We start from the raw sequence: 19,825 nt of genomic DNA, 5'->3' as shown, positions 1-19,825 counted from the left end.
CTATGCCAATTTCACAAAGCTGAAAACAATCTCGAGCCAATTAGCTACAAAGAAGAACTGACTCAGAACAGTGCAAATGATAATTTGGAATCATCTAAGAATATCTTGACAGATTCCCAGAAAGCCACAACCTAACAATTAAGGAAGAAGACTATGCAAAACACAAACAAATAAACAAAACAAAAAACAAACAAACATCTGGCTTGGAGGGGAAGAGAAGAAAGCTAAAAACAATTAAAAATAATACTAACAAAATATAACAAAGGGAAAGCTGATAGGAAGGAATATGGAACTGGCAGTTAGAAGTCACAGACATCTGATTAGGGAAGTCAAAGAACACAAAAGGGAAAAAAAAGACCAGAAGAATTGTGGATAACAACAAACCTTGTTATAAAAATGCATTAGGAACAAGAGAAACCTGAATATAATATGGGTACACAAGACCACTATACAATCAATAATAATACAAAAATGGCACAAGTGTTCAATAAATATTGAAGTTCTCAATTTGGGGGAAAAGATTACATCATTTCACCAGGCAGTAATAATATTCTTTTCTATTCTGCTACAGGTTGAACTTCTCTAGTCCAGCACTGAGGGGACCTGACCAGTTCTGAACCAGAGAATTTTCTGGATCATGGGAGGTCAATATTGTCTAGAAGCATTATCAACACTTTTACTGCTTACTGGGCTGTTAGAGGACATTTAAAGGTAGATTAGAGTTAAACAACGGCACAGTACACTGAGAGCCAAGACTGAGGGCCGTAAACAAACTTTATGGGACTGTGGGAAAACTGTCCATACCAATGAAAAAACTAAAATCATTCTGGACAATGGATGTTTCCAGACCAGAGAGTTCTGGACTAGCGAGGTTCAACCTATAGTACTCATGGACGATATTAACCAAATCCAATAAAGGCAAATATTTTTAAATCAGCAAGTCCAGATAATTCACATTCAATAATTAAGCGAGTTAGCCAAGTAAACCACTGAAAATCATCATTACTCTTCCAATTAGACTTGGAGCACTGGTATGATTTTAGTAAGCCAAAGCCCACTTACCCAGGGTGTGGTCAAGTTTCCTGCAATCCCAAAAATTCTGTTTACAGCCACCAGCCCTGGCTCTCAGTGTTCCGAGGTGTTATCTTCTAAGAGCCTAGTGGAAATATTGGTAATGCTGTTAGACAATATTGATCTCCTGCGGTTTGGCAAATTCTCTGGTTTGGCAACAGTCAGGTAGCAAGTGCGGGGTGTGTGGAAAGAGTGCTTAGTACTGTGGAGCCGCCTTCCCCCTCGCCCCACAGAGCTGCTTCCCACAGAGGCAGTAGGTGCGGGGGAGAGAGCCAGCTCCCCCAGGGCACCAGCTCCTACAGAGCTACCTGTCTCTTTCCTCCCCCGTCCCGCTGCAGCGGGAGGTGGGAGGAGAGAGGGGGCAGATAGAAGACAGTACACATGGGAAGCTGGCTTTCAAACTGACACCCTAAACATACTGGGTCCTGCCAATTGTCTGCTCCCCATTCTGCTACCTCTATCCAAGGGATGGGTGTGCAGGCTGGAGCCAGTGCTCAGCGATAGCCAGCTCCCCATAAGCAGTAGCTCCTATATGCCCCATCTGTGTGTAAACTAGGAATGTTAACTTTCAATTAACTAATCAACTAGTCGATGGGATTTCCACTGACTAATTGAATACAGACAGTCCCCGGGTTACGTACAAGATAGGGACTGTAGGTTTGTTCTTAAGTTGAATCTGTATGTAAGTCGGAACTGGCGTCCAGATTCAGCCGCTGCTGAAACTGACCGCCAGTTCTGACTTACATACAGAATCAACTTAAGAACCCCAAGCGTCCCCAAGTCAGGTGCTGCTGAAACTGATCAGCAGCTGATTCCAGGAAGCCCGGGGCAGAGCAACTCTGCCTCGGGCTTCCTGTAGTCAGCGCTGGTCAGTTTCAGCAGCAGCTGACTTAGGGATGCCTGGGGCAGAGCAGCTGGGGTGCTGCCGGGTTGGTCCAGTAGCGCCCAGAGCGGCGCTGCGGGACTAACCGGAAGCGCCCCAGCTGCTCTGCCACAGGAGTCTGGAGAAAAGCCTAGTCTGCTGGGGGGGGGGGGGGGGGGTCGTACTAGCTGCGCCCCCCCCACCCCAGCAGACCAGGAAGACGCGGGCAGTGGACCGAGACGTCCCGCTGCCTGGGTCCTCCGCGGCTTTGCTCCCAGTCTCCCTGGTCTGCTGGAGTGCCTGGAGACCAGCAGACCAGGGAGACGGGGAGCAAAGCCCCTGAGGACGCCAGCAGCAGGACAGCTGCCAGCAGGACAGCCCCCCCCCCCCCCCCCCACGGCTTTGCTCCGCATCTTCCTGGTCTGCAGACCAGGGAGACGCGGAGAAAGCCCCGGAGTACACGGGCGGCAGGACCACGAGGTCCCGCAGTCCGTGTCCTCCGGGGCGAGCCCCGTTCGTAACTGCGGATCCGACATAAGTCGGATCCGCGTAAGTCGGGGACTGCCTGTAGTTAATAAGTACTAGCACAGCATTCCGCCTTTGAAATGTACAAGAGCCTCAGCAGGGGCTCTTGTGCATTTCAAAGATTGAAACACCGCATGGAGCCCAAGGCCAGCAGGGAGTTGGAAAGCCACCACTGCGTCCCCGCCCCTCCCACAGAACTAGAACTGAGGGAAACCAGCTTTTAAGCCAACACCCCACAGAGAGCTGCACTTTCCTCCCCCCCCCACCCACCCACCCCATCCTGTCTCCTTCTGTAGTGTATCGACTATGCAATAAGCTTTTGCTTACTGGAAAGTTGTCTAGTAGCTTACATCTCTAGTGTAAATGTGTAACCACTAAAAATTCACACAATTACATGTTTACACACAAAAAAAGTTAGTTGACATCCCTAGTCCCAAGGATGCTGGACTAGAGAGTTTCAACCTGTATTTGAATTTGTACTGCATGGTATTTTAATTAAAAACCACAATGATCTACAATTACCATAGCACACATTAAATGGATGAAAAATCTGTGTAACTGATAGGTGTCAAAAAATAATTCTCAACAGCATATCACCACCAAGTGGGTGTTTTCTCAGAGACAGCCCACGAGTATCAGTTCTTGGCTCTACAATACTTAACAATTTATCAATGACCTGGAAGAAAATACATTATCACAGATAAAGTTTGAAGAGGACACAAAAGGTCAGGGAGTGGTGAATAAAGAGGAGGGTAGGTCACCGATTCAGAGTGATACAGACCGCTTAGTAAACAGGGAACAAGCAAACGATACCCATTTTTAATACAACTAAAAATAAGTACATACATCTAGGAACAATGAATGTAGACCATACTTACCCAGGATAGAGTGCCCTATTCTGTAATAACTCGGATTTGGGGATCATGGTGGACAATATGCTTAACATAAGCTCCCAATATGCTATAGTCAAAAATAGTAATGTCACGCAGGAATCTGAGACACACACTCCATAATTTATACAACCATTTAATGTCACACCACATCAATACTTATTACCAGATCAAAGAAAGAATACATTCACAGAACTGGACCAGTATATTACTACAATAAAGTACTGCAAAAAACAGGATTGCTGATAGACTATGCTACCCATAACTACTACACTAGCAGAATCGTATCTTAGAGTATAGACAGTTACATACAAAAAGGAATCACTTGAATATATAGGGCTGAATCCTACAAAGATTTATAGTGTACTTCGCTTTGAGCACAGTAATTATTCCTACTGACTAAGGAGCAAATCCTGCAAGCTGACTTGCATGATGTCACACAGAACTATAAACTAAGTAGAGAACACACAATGAAATCAGAGAAGTGAGTGTAATCTGTGTAACTCAGGCACTTCTAATTAGATAATCATCTCTTAGTTTCTGAAGTGCTTTACTGATTTGTATATTATTAAAGCAATTAGTGAAATAAAATTAATTATTCATATGTATCTCACTGGGACTGCCTGATATTTAATTAGGCTAAAACAAAAGTTACCCAGCTTTTGCCATTTCTAGAGTTCAAAATTAATAAAGCTTACAAACATTTAAAAAATGAGAATTGAGAATGAGTGCCCCTGAACAGTAATTAGATATGCCCCCCCAAAATAACTGTCCCATTTCAGTCATTTGTAGTGCGGTAGCATCAAAACTCCAGTTAGGATTTGGCACTGCACAAACATATAGAAAAACAAAACCAGTAGTACTCTGTATTTTCACTGAAACAAAGGACATTCACTGCCTCTCAGTAAAATTACCTACACCCTTCACCATGGAATCCCATCATCTATCGCAGTTTGAATTTTATAACTACAAATACATCCCCAATATCCTGCACCATGTATATAATTCAGAGAAATTCCATTTTACCTCATTTTTTTCTTTGAGCTTTTGGGTTAGCTCAGTATAAAACATTTTAACTCACTCGTTTCAAATTACTTTCTCTATTCACTATACCCATGAACAATATAGTAAGACTGAATGAGACTCATGAAATATACTATTGTTAGAGTGTTAATAATGGGCCGAAATCATGACAGGCAGTGAATTCAGCAGGACTACATACAAACATATATATCTCTTGCAGGTTCTGCCTCCCAAAATCCTCATATTTACTATGTATGGTTTATTGTCCACTAGGAACATTAAAATTAAGGGTTATCAGTAGCATAAGTTTATTTTCAGGATTTTAATATCAGATCATCAGTATTACAGCTAAATAATCAAATTAAATCCAAAGGATGAAAATGTTGTGATTTGTTATTACTACAAAATAAAAATATATGAATTAGTAAGTGAATGATCAAACTTCATACACGCAGCAGAAAGTGGGGTTTCTGAATCTAGTCATTAAATGGTTTTAAAGAAGGCCACTAGAATTTTGCAGCATGCCCAACACAAATAATTTACGTTACAAGCTATAATTACAGGGTATTCAGATGTGCATACAAATATGACTGATGAGAGAACTAACCAGTTTGACATTATCTGTACATACGCAAAAGGCTTCTCTTTTAAGGTGGAAATTTCATTCTAGTCTCGATGATTTGCATTGTGTAGCATAGATACTTTGAGTATGTATTTTTAAACACTAATTTTAAACAACAATATGGGAATTTTGTTTATGGGAATTCACATCACCTATATGCAAATCAATACAAACTGTCAGACTACCAGAAAAGATTTTTTGGCCTGACAAAACAAATGTAAAAGCGGAGAGGAGTTCTGTGGCACCTTATAGACTAACTGAAGTGTAGGAGCATAAGCTTTCGTGGGCAAAGACCCATCTGACGAAGTGGGTCTTTGCCCACGAAAGCTTATGTTCCTACACTTCAGTTAGTCTATAAGGTGCCACAGGACTCCTACCACTTAAAACAAATGTATAGCATATAAAGCAGTGTTATGCAGACATACTAAGATGCAGGACACTGTCAATAAAGAATCTCCATAGCACTATGACAATCTACTACTCAATGTTCCCCAATGGTATCCAACTAATCCACATTACTACAGTTTCCCCATGGGGTTGGGGTTTTTTTGTTTGTTTTTTACTAGCAGGTACTTGACTTTTTAATGGTTACTAATGTATAGATTTTTTAAATTGAGGGTGAAGGAAACAGGAATTCAAGAGTTACTATATAAAGGATAATAGAGGACAGCATAAAAGGAAATTACAAGAGAGTGCATATGAAGTACTCAATTAAAAAAAATAATAATAAGCAATCCTGAACATCTTAGATACAGTTAGTTGCATTTAGGTACAATCTTATAAACCAGATGTGCTGTAATAGTTGAACAAAATGCAGTATTTGGAAGAATTTTAGCCTTAAACTATTAGTTTCCACTTTTGTGGGTTTAACTCAAGCTCTTGATGTTTTTCTAATGTAATCTATAATTTTCTTTTATAGCCATGAAAAAAATTACAGTATAGCCTGCGTAGGGTAAGAAATTCCTGCTCTCTATAGCTCTTCATAATTTTATTCATTTAAACTAGACACATGGGAAGTCAGGAAAGAAACTCTGTCATCATACAGAAATCATGTCTAAGAAAAATGACAAGTTGCTGCTGTACAAATATTATCTATATTTTAAAGGAAAAATTAACAGTATCACACATTACAGAACATGCAACAAATTAGCTTTATTTTTTTCCTCTATCTGGCATTAAGCTTCACTGTTTTTTTGTAGTCAAGTGGTGAGTAGATAAAATTACTTGCTCAACAGTCAATCTTATGTCACAAATGTTTTTATTCCTCCAGGTATGCAAGCGAGTTTTCCTCATTGCAAAAGTGAGTTTTAGATTATTATATATTTCTAACTAAGCAGACAGGGAGATGCTGGGAGGAGGGAAGAGAAAAAAAAATCAAAATAAAAAAAATTGACAGGACAACATGAAAATAGAAAATGGAGAAAGTGCAAAGCGAAAGTCTCTTTCTATCACTTTATGGAACACACACAATTCTAGTACATAACACAGGAATGTTGAGAGTTTAGCATAATCAAAGCCCAATCAATAAATTGAAAATGAAGAGTACCTTGAAGCTAAACTAGAAAAATAATGAGTGAAATCAAGCGTGGTATAAGTTCAATGTCAAATACATCACAATAAAAGGGTTGTTTAGGGATTCAGCCAAAAGGGTGGAGTCAGAGTCTTTTCTATCCATCCTCATAACTAACTTCATTATTCTCTTGTTTAACCTAAGAAAAGCATTTTCAAAGCAGTTTACAATCAGATGTCACTAGCTGCTAGAAAGAATTTTTTTTTCAGTGTAACCTGAGACATGAATTAAAACCAGTATAATTATACTGCTTGTACACGCCACTCTGGCAGTTTTTGGACTTAATTTGTGCTACTTGGAAAGAGAATTAAGCTAAACTAAAGAAAAGCACCCTTATTCTATAATAGAAGTGTCCTTACAGGGCTTATATATTGATATAAGGATACCAGCGTAACTGGTAAAACTTTATCATGCTGATGAGGCCTGGAGAGTTTCAAGGATTCACAGTAGGGCAAAACAAAAACAAAAACAAACAAAAAACCTCAACAATAAACAACCATCCCCTCTCCCCCATACACATACACACACACTAAATTTTGCTTTTAAAGGGGAGAAAGGAGCCATTTGGTACTGCTTCACCCTATTTATAGGCACATGATTGGTTCAAAGGCTAAACCACATTGTGCAGTGTGCTGGATGAATAAAGAATAGCTATAATAAAAGGGAAAATACAATCACATAAACACAGAGCTCAGTGGACACGAAAGACACCTAAATATATGTGCATTAATCTCCCCCTCCCCCATGCACACACCCTCCTACTGCTCGCCTTATCCACCTGCTATAGTTTGAACTACGTGCATCATCTCTTTGGGGAGAGAGCTACCCACCTACTTGCTTAAGTGCCTGTGCGGTGCTAGCCCCCGCACTGGTCCCGCAGGTGCTCTAGGACAGGAGACCAGGCCCTGCGACCCCCACCCCAAATGTAAAGCGGGAACCTCACATTCTCCCCAAAGCCCAACTAAGAGTGGCGGCGCGGGGGGGGGGGGGGGGGAGCAGCAACGCAGTACGCGGGTAGCCACCCGCCTCCTCAGCGAATGTGGGGGGGGAGGGGAGGAGTCCGGGACCCCTGGGAGCGGGTAGCTGGACGCCTAGGCGGGGAACTGCTCGCAGAGGAGAAAGCGGCGGTGCTCTGGTCTGCGCCCACATGTCCCTGCCTGCGCCCACCCGCACCGTCTCCCGGGGCAACGCAAGAGGCCGCGCGAGCCCAGCGCCACCTCCCCACGCGTGAGGGTGCGGGGGGAGGGAGGGGGAAGGCCTCCAACCGTCCTTCTTACCTGAACCGCTACGTTCTGCCGGCGGCAGCCACCCGCACTAACGCCTCCCCCGCGCGAGACAGGCGTCCTAGTCCCCGCCCAGTCAGAGAAGGCGTAGACTACTCTGCCCCACCTCCCTCCGCCAACTGACCTATCACGGGCGCCGACCCCAGCCCACTATGGGCGGACACATGTCCCCCTCAACCCCGCCTCCTCGCCGTGACAGACAGGGCAGCGCGTTCCTACCATCCTAATCAGAGCTAACGGGCAGCTGGGACCAACCAAACCGTGCATGGGGGAGGGGGGGGGAATAATGGACCATGAACCCCCTTCCACAGTGTGAGAGGAGGCAACCTCTAGCTTCCTCCCCAAACCCAGTGCAAGTGGGGGCCAGGGCTGCCATAGTTGCTATTGGTCCTATTTACCTCCTGTTGTACGTTTGGTACGCCTGATATTTTTGGTACGTTTTAGGAATTTTTGTGCTAATATTATAAATTTTTGCTCAGAAGCCTCTAAGTTATAATTTCATGTTCCACACTCATTTTTAAAACGTTAACATTTCTTACATCTGATACATGTTCATTAATATCTTTTCAGTTTATTATGCAAATGAAGCCTGGGGAGACGAGACTGTGACTGCGTGTATTGTGTTATGTGATGCAATCATGTGATGTATTCCTCCTCTTCACGTGGCCGCGTCACTGGCCCAGCCGCCCTGGCGTCAGTTTGAGTTGCAGTGATGCAGTTAGCGCTGTGTTCCGGTTACTCGGCTACTTGTTTGCTTACTTTTACAAATCCTTTGTGAACATTTTGTGTTTTCACGTTGTTTTTGGTGAACCCATTATGAGTGAAGAGAAAAATATGGTTATTCGTTCAGATAGTGATGAAAATGATAAGGATAACACTCCTAAGAGAAAAAAACAAAAGTGTACAGCTTCTTACGAGAGAAAATTGCCGTCGAAGTTGTTGACACATGAAAAATTTTCTGGCTGGCTAGTAGTTAGTAAATACAACCCAGGTAAAGGTTTCTGCAAATTATGCAATTGCGAAATTGCTGGTAGTTTAAGTCAAATTGAAAGACATGAAAACACAGAAAAGCATAAAAAAACCCTAAAATCTACAAAACAAACTTCAAAAGTAACTGACTTTATGAAACCTGGTCCATCCTCTATTCACTCAGCACAGATAGCAGCTGCTGAGCTTAAACTGTGTGGATTTATTGCAGAACACAATTTACCTATAGCCCTTTTGGATCATTTGCCTGGCCTCGTTGCAAACGTTTGTCCAGATTCAAAAATAGCAAAGGATATCAAGTGTGCTAAAACCAAAGGAACATACATTTTTTCTAATGTGATCAGTGAACATGACTTCAGTAACCTAGTTTCTAAGTTGAAGGTGACAAAATTTTCTTTTATTATTGATGACATTTCTACTATCAAACAACTTGTTCTGGTAGCTAGACATTATGATACTGAAGTTCAAAAAACAGTGGACAAATTTCTAACACTATTAGAAATTAAAGACACAACTGCTCTTGGAATTTATAATTGCATAGAGGTGTTTTTTAACAGTAATGAAATCTCTTTTGAAAACCTAATAGGATTTGCCAGCGATAATGCTACTGTTATGATGGGAAGCAAAGGAGGAGTTCAGCATCTCTTAAAACAGAAAATTTCTCATATCTTCATACAACCTTGTGTTTGCCATTCATTGTACTTGTGTGCTCCTAAAGCCTGCACTGCACTGCCACATTATTTAGAAGAGTTAGCCAGAAATATTTTTTCATATTTGAGCAATAGTCCTAAGCGCCTAAATGAATATAAAGAATTTCAAACATTTACAATTACCAATCCTCAAAAAAATATCCACATTAGCTACACAAGATGGCTTTCCCTTGAGCAAGTGGTGAAAAGAATTTTAGAACAATGGCCTGCACTTTTAATGTTCTTTACATCTGCTGCATTAGAAGATGGCATTCCTATGGCTTCAAGAATTCTAGAGGGATTACAAAATCCAATTACAAAAATGTATTATGCTTTCTTAGCTTACATTTTGCCTGACATCAATAAGCTCAATTTGGAGTATCAAGCAGAAACATTGAGAATTCATAAGTTAAGGAATTCTATTAATACTAGTGTTAAAGGGATTCTCAGTAATTTCATCAAACGAGAAATTTTGAAACCTAATGATATAAGTAAAATCAATATTAATGATCCTTCAACATATCTCAGGATAGATGACATTTATTGTGGTGCCACTGTAGAAAGCATTTACCTGGATAATTCAGGAAAAATTTCCCGGAAAGAATTGCAAGAATTTCAAGTAAAAATTTTAAATTTCTATGTTTGCCTTACAAAGCAGATGTTTCAGCGCTTTTTATCTTGTGAATTGTTTGCAAAATTGGAGTTGCTTAAGGCGTTGGACCCAGCTAATGTTATTGAGGGAAGGCCTAAATCAATTATCCCACTAGTTATGAAATTTCTAACCTAGTCGATGAACAAATAAATGAAGAATGGAGGGAGCTGACAACGCAAGATCAACCTCCTAATGCTGAAAAAATGCCTGAAAATTTTTGGTTTAACATATCTCAAGAAAAATGTGGTGACGAATATCACTTCTCTCTGTTGTCAAAATTTATGATCAATCTTCTTTCATTGCCTCACTCTTCAGCAGCTGCTGAAAGAGTTTTCTCCTTACTCAACAACATTAAAGTTAAAAATCGTGCATCTCTGAAAATGTCCACCTTAAATACATTAATAAGATCTAAATCTTTACTTCAAGACATTAACTGCACAACGTGGAATCCACCAAAAGAGCTTTGTGATAGAATGCAACAAAAAAGATGGTATAGTAATGAAGCAGTTGACGAAAAAGTTCTCTTTTAACAAAATATAAGGTAAGTTGAAAGTATTTCTTCCATTTCGATGTTTTAGTAAGATGTAATGTAAGTTAAATGTATTTTTTCCTGCTTAAGATGTTTTATAGGGTTTATATATTGATGTTTAAAATTTGGTACGTTTTTGTGTGTTTTGGTACCTTTTCGTGAAAAGTTTGGTACTATTACGAAATAAATTTTGGCAACCCTGGTGGGGGCAGCCCCAGCGTAAAGAGGGGAACAGCCAGTGGGACCTCTCAGCCCCAGTGCAAGTGGAGGAGAAACGATGCACTGACCCAGCCTTCTCAGTCACTATTCCCTCAGCTTTTCCATGATAGGGGCTACTTGCATCCTGGCAGAAGTCACTTCATTCCATAGCTTATGAGTTCTCATTGCACCCAACATCCACAAAAGCATCCTCATTTCGGCAGCAGTGAAGTTGCTCTTCTCGCTGCCTCATTAGACAACCTTCTGATCCATACAGCATGAGTGACCTAATCACAGGTCTTGTGATGCGTTCCCATCAGCTCTCTCCATTTCCATCAAGTGCTCTTCCTGTGACTCCTAATATTCCACAGTCCCATTTCCATCAACTCTGAACCAAGATATTTAAATTGTTGAACTCTATAGCCTGATAAATTATGTAGTGAAGACAAGACCTATGGATGGAATTGGAGTCGATCTAATGGATAAGAGAAGGGGAGATCTGAGATGCCTATCTTTTGGGGCTGTATAAGATGGTGGGGCAAGAAGGTTGGATCTGCTACTAAATGGATTCTCTAGCCCAGTTTTCTCAAACTGGGGGTCCTGGTCCAAAAAGGGGTTGCAAGACTATTATAGGAAGTGGAGCCGACAGCTATTGCGGGCCCCTGAGCAAGGCATGTGGGGGCAGCTCCATGCTGCTTCAAGGGGCAAGCATCACGAGAAAGGGACAGGGACAGGGCAGCCTGCTCTCAGAGCCGCTAGGACTGTGCACCCCTGTAGCCAGACAGGAACCCCCCTTGTAACATCCAATTTTGCTTGCCTGGATATGGCAGGCTGCTGTGACCGTGAATTGCTGTAAACAGAGATATGCCAATTGCTGACCAAGAGGCTTCTGAGGAGTGCCCTTGAGTGAAACCCATATTGATACGAACACACAGCCGTCCGCGGGGAGAGGAATCTCTCGCCCAGTAAAAAAATGTCTAGTACTCACAATTTAGTTATCTCTCTTGCAAGTGTAAATTAACTTGAAACTTGCTTGTAAGAACTGGCTCCACAGAAACGGACCAGTACAATTTGGCATCTTATATAAGAAAGAGGATACGGGCGCCTATGGGTATAAAGATGGGTCCAGCAGCACATTTACTCTGAGTGTCAATCTACTATCTATCTGCTGGTCAGGTTAGGTGTATGACCTCCCGAGGTTGCACGGGGACGCCCACCTCGTATTCGTCTTTCCTAGGAATTGAGGGACCGGCCCTGGCTTGACCCGCTGGAGTTGAGAGGCACAGAAGGGGGTAAAAATTGTACCTGGATGTGGTCCTTTGTCTTAAGTGTACACATAGACTTAGAGCTCTTTAAAGATTAAGCTGTCACTTGGTACAATTATTTCTATTTTCTATCTTTATTTTCTTTGTAACTATTTTTTATATCTATATTTGCTAGCAGTTAAGAAATAGAGCAATAGCCATTGTAACCATATGCTTTATAAGTCTTTTTAATTAACCTCAGAGGGGTAGCCGTGTTAGTCTGAATCTGCAAAAGCGACGAGAAGTCCTGTGGCACCTTATAGACTAACTAAAGTGTAGGAGCATAAGCTTTCGTGGGCAAAGACCCACTTCGTCAGATGCATCTGACATGCATCTGACGAAGTGGGTCTTTGCCCACGAAAGCTTATGCTCCTACACTTCAGTTAGTCTATAAGGTGCCACAGGACTCCTCGTCACTTTTAATTAACCTGTAACTGTTTAAGTTTTTAACCTGACTCCTTCAGTTGCTGTAACAGAACCAAGCACAATTTAAAAGAACTTCAGCTGGTCATAAGGGACAGGTATAGGAAGAGCTTGGGCGTTTGGATCGTGTCACTCCCAGGTGACAGATCCGTTGGGGCAGCTCTCAATCTTCCCTAGACTGCCCGCTGCAAAGGGATCCTGTATCCTAGCAGCTAAAATCTGAGATGTAATAAGCTCTTCCTATTAACTCGGGGCATCTGTCAGCCTGTTGGCTGCCCTCCGCGACGGGACCCCGGTCCTAGCGGTAAAGGCACGGACGTTAAACCTTTTCTCGGTAACACACACACACACACACACACACACACACACTCTACCCTGACCGTCGGCTGACAACCCCTCTCAACTTCAGCCCACTGAGCCACATGGAGCGGCGCTTCAGCAGTGATTCAAAGGGGCCCAGAGCTCCAGGCAGCTGTAGCTCAGAAGTAAAGGTGGCAATAGCATACCAAGCCATCCTAACTATGCCAAGAGGAGGAGTCGTGAAGATGACAGATGATGGAGAACGGGAGTTAGGAATCACAAGTGTGGTGAAAAACACAAAATACTTAAGTTGTAATTTTGCATTTGGATTTACTTACTCTGGTTCAGAAGACATTCCAAGTCCCCAGTGTGTTTTGTGCAATGAAATTTTGGTCAATAGCAGCCTAAAAACAAATAAAATCCAGCAACATTTACATACATGAACTTGAGCAACAGAAATTGTTATCTGTAAATCAATTATGACAGCCAAACTCTGAAGGTAGCTTATCCTGTTTCACTTTTAATCACTAAAGCAAAAAATCTCACACCATCTCGACTCTCTTCTTCTTGAGGCTAAACAAATATGAGAAACTATGATTGGCAAATATGCTGCCATTTGGCTGAGATTTATTGCACTGTGAATTGTCATATTGACAACATGTCCAATGACATAAGAGAGCCAATGATGGAAAGGATTCAAAAGAACTAGTTCTTTTCCTTACAGAATCTACTGATGTTTTGTTGGCAGCAGTTATTGGTCTATGTGGGTATGTCTACACTACCACCCTAGTTCGAACTGGGGTGGTTAATGTAGTCATACAAACTTGCAAATGAAGCCCGGGATTTGAATTTCCCGGGCTTCATTTGCATGTTGCCGGGCGCTGCCATTTTTAAATGTCCGCTAGTGCGGACTGCGTGCCCGCGGCTACACGTGGCACGAACTAGATAGTTCGGACTAGGCTTCCTATTTCACGAGGAGTAACGGTAGTTCGGAATAGGAACCTAGTCCGAACTACCTAGTTCGAGCCCCGTGTAGCCGCGCTGCACGGGGTTCGAAGCAGCGGGGATTTAAAAATGGCGGCTCCCCGCTTATGCTAATGAAGCCCGGGAAATTCAAATCCCGGGCTTCATTAGAAAGTGCGGTATGCATACATTACCCCGCTGGTTCGAACTAGCGGGGTAGTGTAGACATACCCTCACAGACATTTACGTCCCCTTCCCCCCTATTCCCCTTCTGTTCTAAAATTTGATTTGTCCTTTTCATATGTGTTCATTTTTTTTAATTGTATCCTTTGGTATATATGGTTGTGCCAATTTTCTTCCACTATTTGATCTAAGGAAGTGGGTCTGGCCCACGAAAGCTCATCACCTAATAAACCATCTTGTTAGTCTTTTAAGTGCTACATAGTCCTGTTTTTGTTTCACATATCTAGCTGATATTTTTGACTGTTTAAATTCATTGAATGAGTAGCATTACAAGGAAAAAGAAACTAACATTCTCAAACTCAATGACAAAATTAATGCCTTAACTAAAAATACTTGGAAATCACAAGTCAACAACAACATTTTTCAAATGTTTTCAATACAGAACGATTTCCTGGATTTCTCATCCAATAGCCTTATCATTGGAGATATAAAAGAAAATGTCTCTACATTCCAATCCTAGTTTTTGAAATGTTTTGTTGATTGTAACCTAACCATATTTAATTGGATAAGAAAACCATTTGACTGCCCATTGCCTTACCTCAAAATTAAAATCTCACCTTGAAAACTCAAGGGCTACGTCTAGACTGGCATGATTTTCCGGAAATGCTTTTAATGGAAAAGTTTTCCTTTAAAAGCATTTTCGGAAAAGCGCGTCTAGATTGGTACGGACGCTTTTCTGCAAAAGCACTTTTGCGCAAAAAAAGCCCCAATCGCCATTTTCGCGATCGAGGCTTTTTGGCGCAAAACAAATCTCAGCTGTCTACACTGGCCCTTTTGCGCAAAAGTTTTGTGCAAAAGGGACTTTTGCCCGAACAGGAGCAGCATAGTATTTCCGCAAAAAGCACTGATTTCTTACAGTAGGAAGTCAGTGCTTTTGCGGAAATTCAAGCGGCCAGTGTAGACAGCTGGCAAGTTTTTCCAGAAATGTGGCTGATTTTCCAGAAAAACTGGCCAGTCTAGACACAGCCAAGAGGAATTGAGTGACATTTTATGTGATTCCATTCTGAAGCAGCAATTCCAATCTCAGCCTCTAGCTAATTTTTGAGTTTATCTAAAAGCAGCCTAGACCCAAATCTCAACTACAACAAGTAAAGTGCTTCTACCATTTGAAATCACTTACTTATGCAAATCTGGTTTCTCAGCTTGGAGGTATTTTAAGCAGGTGTGGGAAACCTTTTTTGCATCTGGGGGCACCGACCCACAGAAAAATCAGTCTGGGACCACCAGCCACATACAAGTGAGAAGCAAAACAAAAACCCCTTGCTGATGTGTCCCTACCAGCTGAGAAGCAGAAAAAAGAGAGAGAGAGAGAGAGACAGTCACCTCACACACAATTTAGGGCACATTACTCTTCTGGGGTAATGTGCCCTAAATTGTAACCAGAGAAGATTCAAATCTATATTTCTATCAGTTGACATACTTTCCAATTTTCTTATTTCAAATTTAGAGATATACATGTTTTTCTAATAAAAGATGTAAGGAGCCTGTTTGGTGCTAGCCACTTAATCTATACTGATCTGGGATTTCATTTTGAGACAGCAGTTTCTGATGCCTTCTGTAATTGCTGTACTCACAGATTACCCACATTGCACCAAGAACTTGAACTGATGCTATTTGAGGATTGTATTTTTGGAACTGGAGATTTATTCAATTTTCTTCCACTTGAAACCTTCCTTTTCAAAGATGTCTATGACTGAGCCAGAAAGCTTAATGTTTATAACATATGGATATTAAGGCTTATTTGGAATGGATGTCCCATTTCAGACTAATTAGGAAAGGTTACTTCTAACAAATACTGAATATCAGATAAATCTTCTTTATCGTATACAATACAGCTGCCACCCAAAATCTTCAAAGACATTTTAGCAAACGGTCCAAACTTTTGAAATCTAGTTATGAAAATAACTGGACATTTTATTTCCCCATCTGGCTGTTGAAGATATTCACAACTGTAGACAGAACTGAAGAGATCTTATAATTTGTGGCTCCTCAGTGCTGGGATACAGTCATTTCTCAAGTATGCTGCCCTGTAAAGTCAGGATTCTCATAGACAAAGCACTCTCCACTTAACACATTTATGGATTGTGTTTTCTCAAATTGGAAATAATTCCTAAACCATTAATATTGGAACTCTTAGTCACCAAGTATTTTTCAATGAACATCATATGGGGGGTTGTGAAATCTGGAATAGGTTACAGCTCTTCTCTATAACCACCCCAATTTTTCTATTTCTGGTACACACCTTCCTCCAGCAAATGATGACTTGCAAACTGATTTCTTGTAAGCAATCCAAATGCCTCCCTGCACTTTTATGGACCCACTGATGTAAATGGCAGTGTCTTCTTTTCTCCTAGTACTTGCTTTTCATCTTTAGTAAGCTTGACTATTTCTGATTCTAGTTTCATATATTTCCCTTCAAAGAGAGGATTCTTGGAAATTATTACCTTAGTGCTATGCCCCAATTTACTCTAGGGAACAAGACTACTGTGTTGTGCCAAATATATGTTTCCTCTTTGTTGTCAAAAAATGAAATTACAATGCCTAACCCCTCTAGTTCTGCACATAGGTCAATTTGACAGATGCTGTAATCATTTACTAAGGCTGTGTCTAGACTGCATCCCTTTTCCGTAAAAGGGATGCAAATTAGACACATCGCAATTGCAAATGAAGTGGGGATTTAAATCCCCCCCACTTCATTTGCATAAACATGTCTGCCACTTTTTTCCGGCTCGGAGCTTTGCCGGAAAAAAGCGCCAGTCTAGACGGGGATCTTTCAGAAAATAAAGCCTTTTCCGAAAGATCCCTTATTCCATTTTTTATACGATCTTCTTCTGGAAGGGGCTGATGTTGAGAGAGTTTACTTTTGTTAAATTCAATTTTAGGGGGTCCCTTATGAGTCTGAGATGTTTTCTTTCTAAATTGCTTTTCTTTTCTAGAACAACAGCAGAAGAAACAAGATCACCCAAAACAGGATCCTCTTTTGCAGTGTTCTCAGTCTGATTTCTCTCTCTTTGTGGAATGTCATCAAATGATTGATATTTCCTTCTTTTTGCCAGATCTCTTAATAGAAGATACATTTTTCCTGTATCAACAAACTTCTCCTGATAAATATCTAATGTTAGAAGTCACTGATGCTGTATAGAATATTAATAAGACCTGTTTTAAATCATGGACACCAAGCCTTTAATTCAACTTCTAAACCAACCATTAAAAATTAAAGTAAATCATAGCACAAGCTCTATGAATAACATATGTAGTGCAAGTATCACGAATCCATTGTATGTGCTGCAGCTAGCAACCAGCAAAATGTCTATACATTTAAGAATTAAATTGTCAGGTTTAAAGTTTTGGGTGAAAGTTAATGGAAACAGGAAAGATAAGAGTACAAAATGGATATATAAGGACTGTTGGGAATTAGGAACAATCAACTCTTCCTTTTTGCGCAAAAAACCCTCTTGTGCAAGAGCCGTCTACACAGCTCCTTTTTGCGCAAAAGCCTCTTGCGCAAAAACGGCTGCTCATTAATTATGTAAATGAAGCGTGGCAATATTCCATGCCGAGCTTCATTTGCATAAGCTTTTCCGCAAGAAGGCTACAGTGTAGACGTAGCCCTGGAGAGCCCCTCATCCCTACTCTCCAGTTTTTTATTTGGAATTATACAATAAAACAAAGGGAAGAGCAGGACTGTCAAATAAGATGACTAAGGCTATACCTAGCAAAGGAGGTCAGCACTGCCAAATTAATACTGTCTGCTGTAGCCAGGACAAAACTGGTAGAGTGGGAACAGACTTGTATCCTCGAGGTAGGAATTTAGAGATCTATGAGACTGTCTAATCCTGTGGTCATTGTAATAGGCTTACTGCGAGCATTCACCTGGATAAGGGACTCTTGTCTATACGTGACTGCTCTCCTATCTGACCCTTTATTGGTATAATGGCAATTAAAAGTCTTGGAAAGTAAGAATGACACAAATAATGAAATATTGTTCTTAGCTATGGAGTTAGTACAACTAGATATACATATAGTAATAGTGTCGATTCCAATGAATATAAGGGTTACTGCGAGCATTGATACTGGTCACTAATAAGACAGATAAAGTTGACAAAATGATTTACAAATTGGCGGTTGATGTAAAAATCCCTCTGAGTACTCAGGACTCCAAAAGTTAGGTTAAGAGAGGAATTAAGGAGCAATGGCAAGAAAACTATGGACCAAAGCAAAAAATAAACAAAAAAAAAGGATGAAGATTCTGTGAAATATGTCCTAAACTCGAGGACAATGATATACTTAATAGCTATGATAAATGAAGTGAAGTAACTATATTTAGATTGCCAACAGGTCACTGTGACCTGAATGGCAATTTATATTTACTAAATAAGTACAAGGACTGGTTGTGTGATACATGCAAAGTCCAAGGAACAGTTGAGCATCTGCTGTGGCAATGCAGGAAGCATTACACAGAAAGATTCTTTATGAAGAACTGAGATGCCTCAAGGTAAAAGAATATAGTCTAAAAGGATTAATGAATACCAAGATAGTGATAGCATTTATAAAGTATTGCTTTTGCTTTTTTATGGATACAAGAAAGGGTGAAAGGAAATTATTTTTTGCTTATGTGAAAACTGCTATAGATGCTGCTAAGGCTGTTTTGCTAGAAAATGTTGAAAAAAGAACAGAAAAAGGAAGAAAAGGAAAGGATTGCAGGGGAAGTACTCTGCGGTCACTCCCTAGGAGAAGGAAGATTTCTTTGGGACTACAGAGTTTGGTAAGAAGTTGGGAGGAGGGACTGAGAGCAGTTACAGTTGTTGCCTGGGAGGAAAGAATTTAGGTTAGCGAATCTAGAAGAGGATAGGGATAGAGAAGGGAAGTAGGAGGGAATCCAGGAAAATAGCAGTGGGGTCTGGGAGCAAATAGACTATAAGTGCTGTACATAGGGTGCCTAGACTGGAACACAATATGGGAGGGGGGGACAACATTTCCCTAGCTTCCACTTGGAAGGGGTGCCATATGGACAGCTGGTCAAACAAAACTACTCAGTGTGTCACATAATGACCAAGCCAGAAGACTGAGTTGTGAAGAGAGAGCACTACCACAACAGAGTGACCATTGGCAGGGGGGACCATATTGGATGAAAGCTACTACATTTTGCCTCATTTGAAAGTGACTATCACAGTACCATCCTCTCCTGCTAATATCAATATGAGTTTTGACATTCACTGAATGTGATGAGAGTTTAGAAGAAACCAACAATAAATAGATACTAAGGATACATTTGTAAAATAATTTTAAAATGTGATTGTTTTAAAAAAATCTAATGATTTGCTAAAATATGGACTTCTGAATGATTTTTGAGTATGAATCAATTGTAATATCATTTTGAAAACATTGGCAAATGACTATCCATCTGACATAACCTTTTCTATTTGGAGGATAGGAAGCCTTGCAATTGTTGAACTATTTCATTATGCAAAATTGCACCACGAGGAACATGGGTCGGGTGCAAACAATGGTCCCAGAACAGATGGGAGAGAGAGTTATTTGTGTTTGATGTTGCAGAACCAGTAGATTATGTAAGCAGGAAAAAAGAGTAGGTGGAGCAGCCTGGAGGCTAGGTGACTAGTTGCTAAGTGTGTGAGTTAGTTTTTCAGCTGGCTTAGAGAGAAGGGAATCTAGCTGGCCCTATCCCCAAAG

The 19,825-nt window shown here is 40.9% G+C and overlaps 2 protein-coding genes across 14 annotated transcripts in view; one reads left to right on the top strand and one right to left on the bottom strand.

Moving 5' to 3' along the window:
* CYRIA (CYFIP related Rac1 interactor A) overlaps positions 1 to 7,980 on the bottom strand; it is a 78,800-nt gene extending 70,820 nt beyond the window's left edge. For 7 of the 13 annotated variants that reach the window (XM_075923457.1, XM_075923465.1, XM_075923466.1 and 4 more), the window contains exons 1-2: positions 7,841 to 7,975; positions 1,063 to 1,156 (exon numbers count right to left, since the gene is read on the bottom strand). The gene's annotated coding sequence lies outside the window, so the exon portion shown is untranslated. The other 6 variants (XM_075923460.1, XM_075923458.1, XM_075923469.1 and 3 more) reach the window with 6 other exon arrangements.
* Positions 7,981 to 8,166: 186 nt separating this feature from the next.
* Positions 8,167 to 17,347, top strand: LOC112543793 (uncharacterized). The gene is made up of 2 exons (XM_075923456.1): positions 8,167 to 10,715; positions 17,071 to 17,347. The coding sequence occupies exon 1, from the start codon at positions 8,477 to 8,479 to the stop codon at positions 10,307 to 10,309; it is 1,833 nt and encodes a 610-aa protein (XP_075779571.1). The 5' UTR covers positions 8,167 to 8,476; the 3' UTR covers positions 10,310 to 10,715; positions 17,071 to 17,347.
* Positions 17,348 to 19,825: the final 2,478 nt, after the last annotated feature.

This window comes from Pelodiscus sinensis, chromosome 3, assembly GCF_049634645.1.
Source record: "Pelodiscus sinensis isolate JC-2024 chromosome 3, ASM4963464v1, whole genome shotgun sequence".
In the NCBI taxonomy this organism is placed as follows: Eukaryota; Metazoa; Chordata; order Testudines; family Trionychidae; genus Pelodiscus; species Pelodiscus sinensis.
This window is presented reverse-complemented; position numbering and strand designations above follow the sequence as displayed.

Bases quoted from the DNA above. Each gene is read 5' to 3' on its own strand.
- LOC112543793 (XM_075923456.1), top strand. From the start codon at position 8,477: ATGCAATCATGTGATGTATTCCTCCTCTTCACGTGGCCGCGTCACTGG.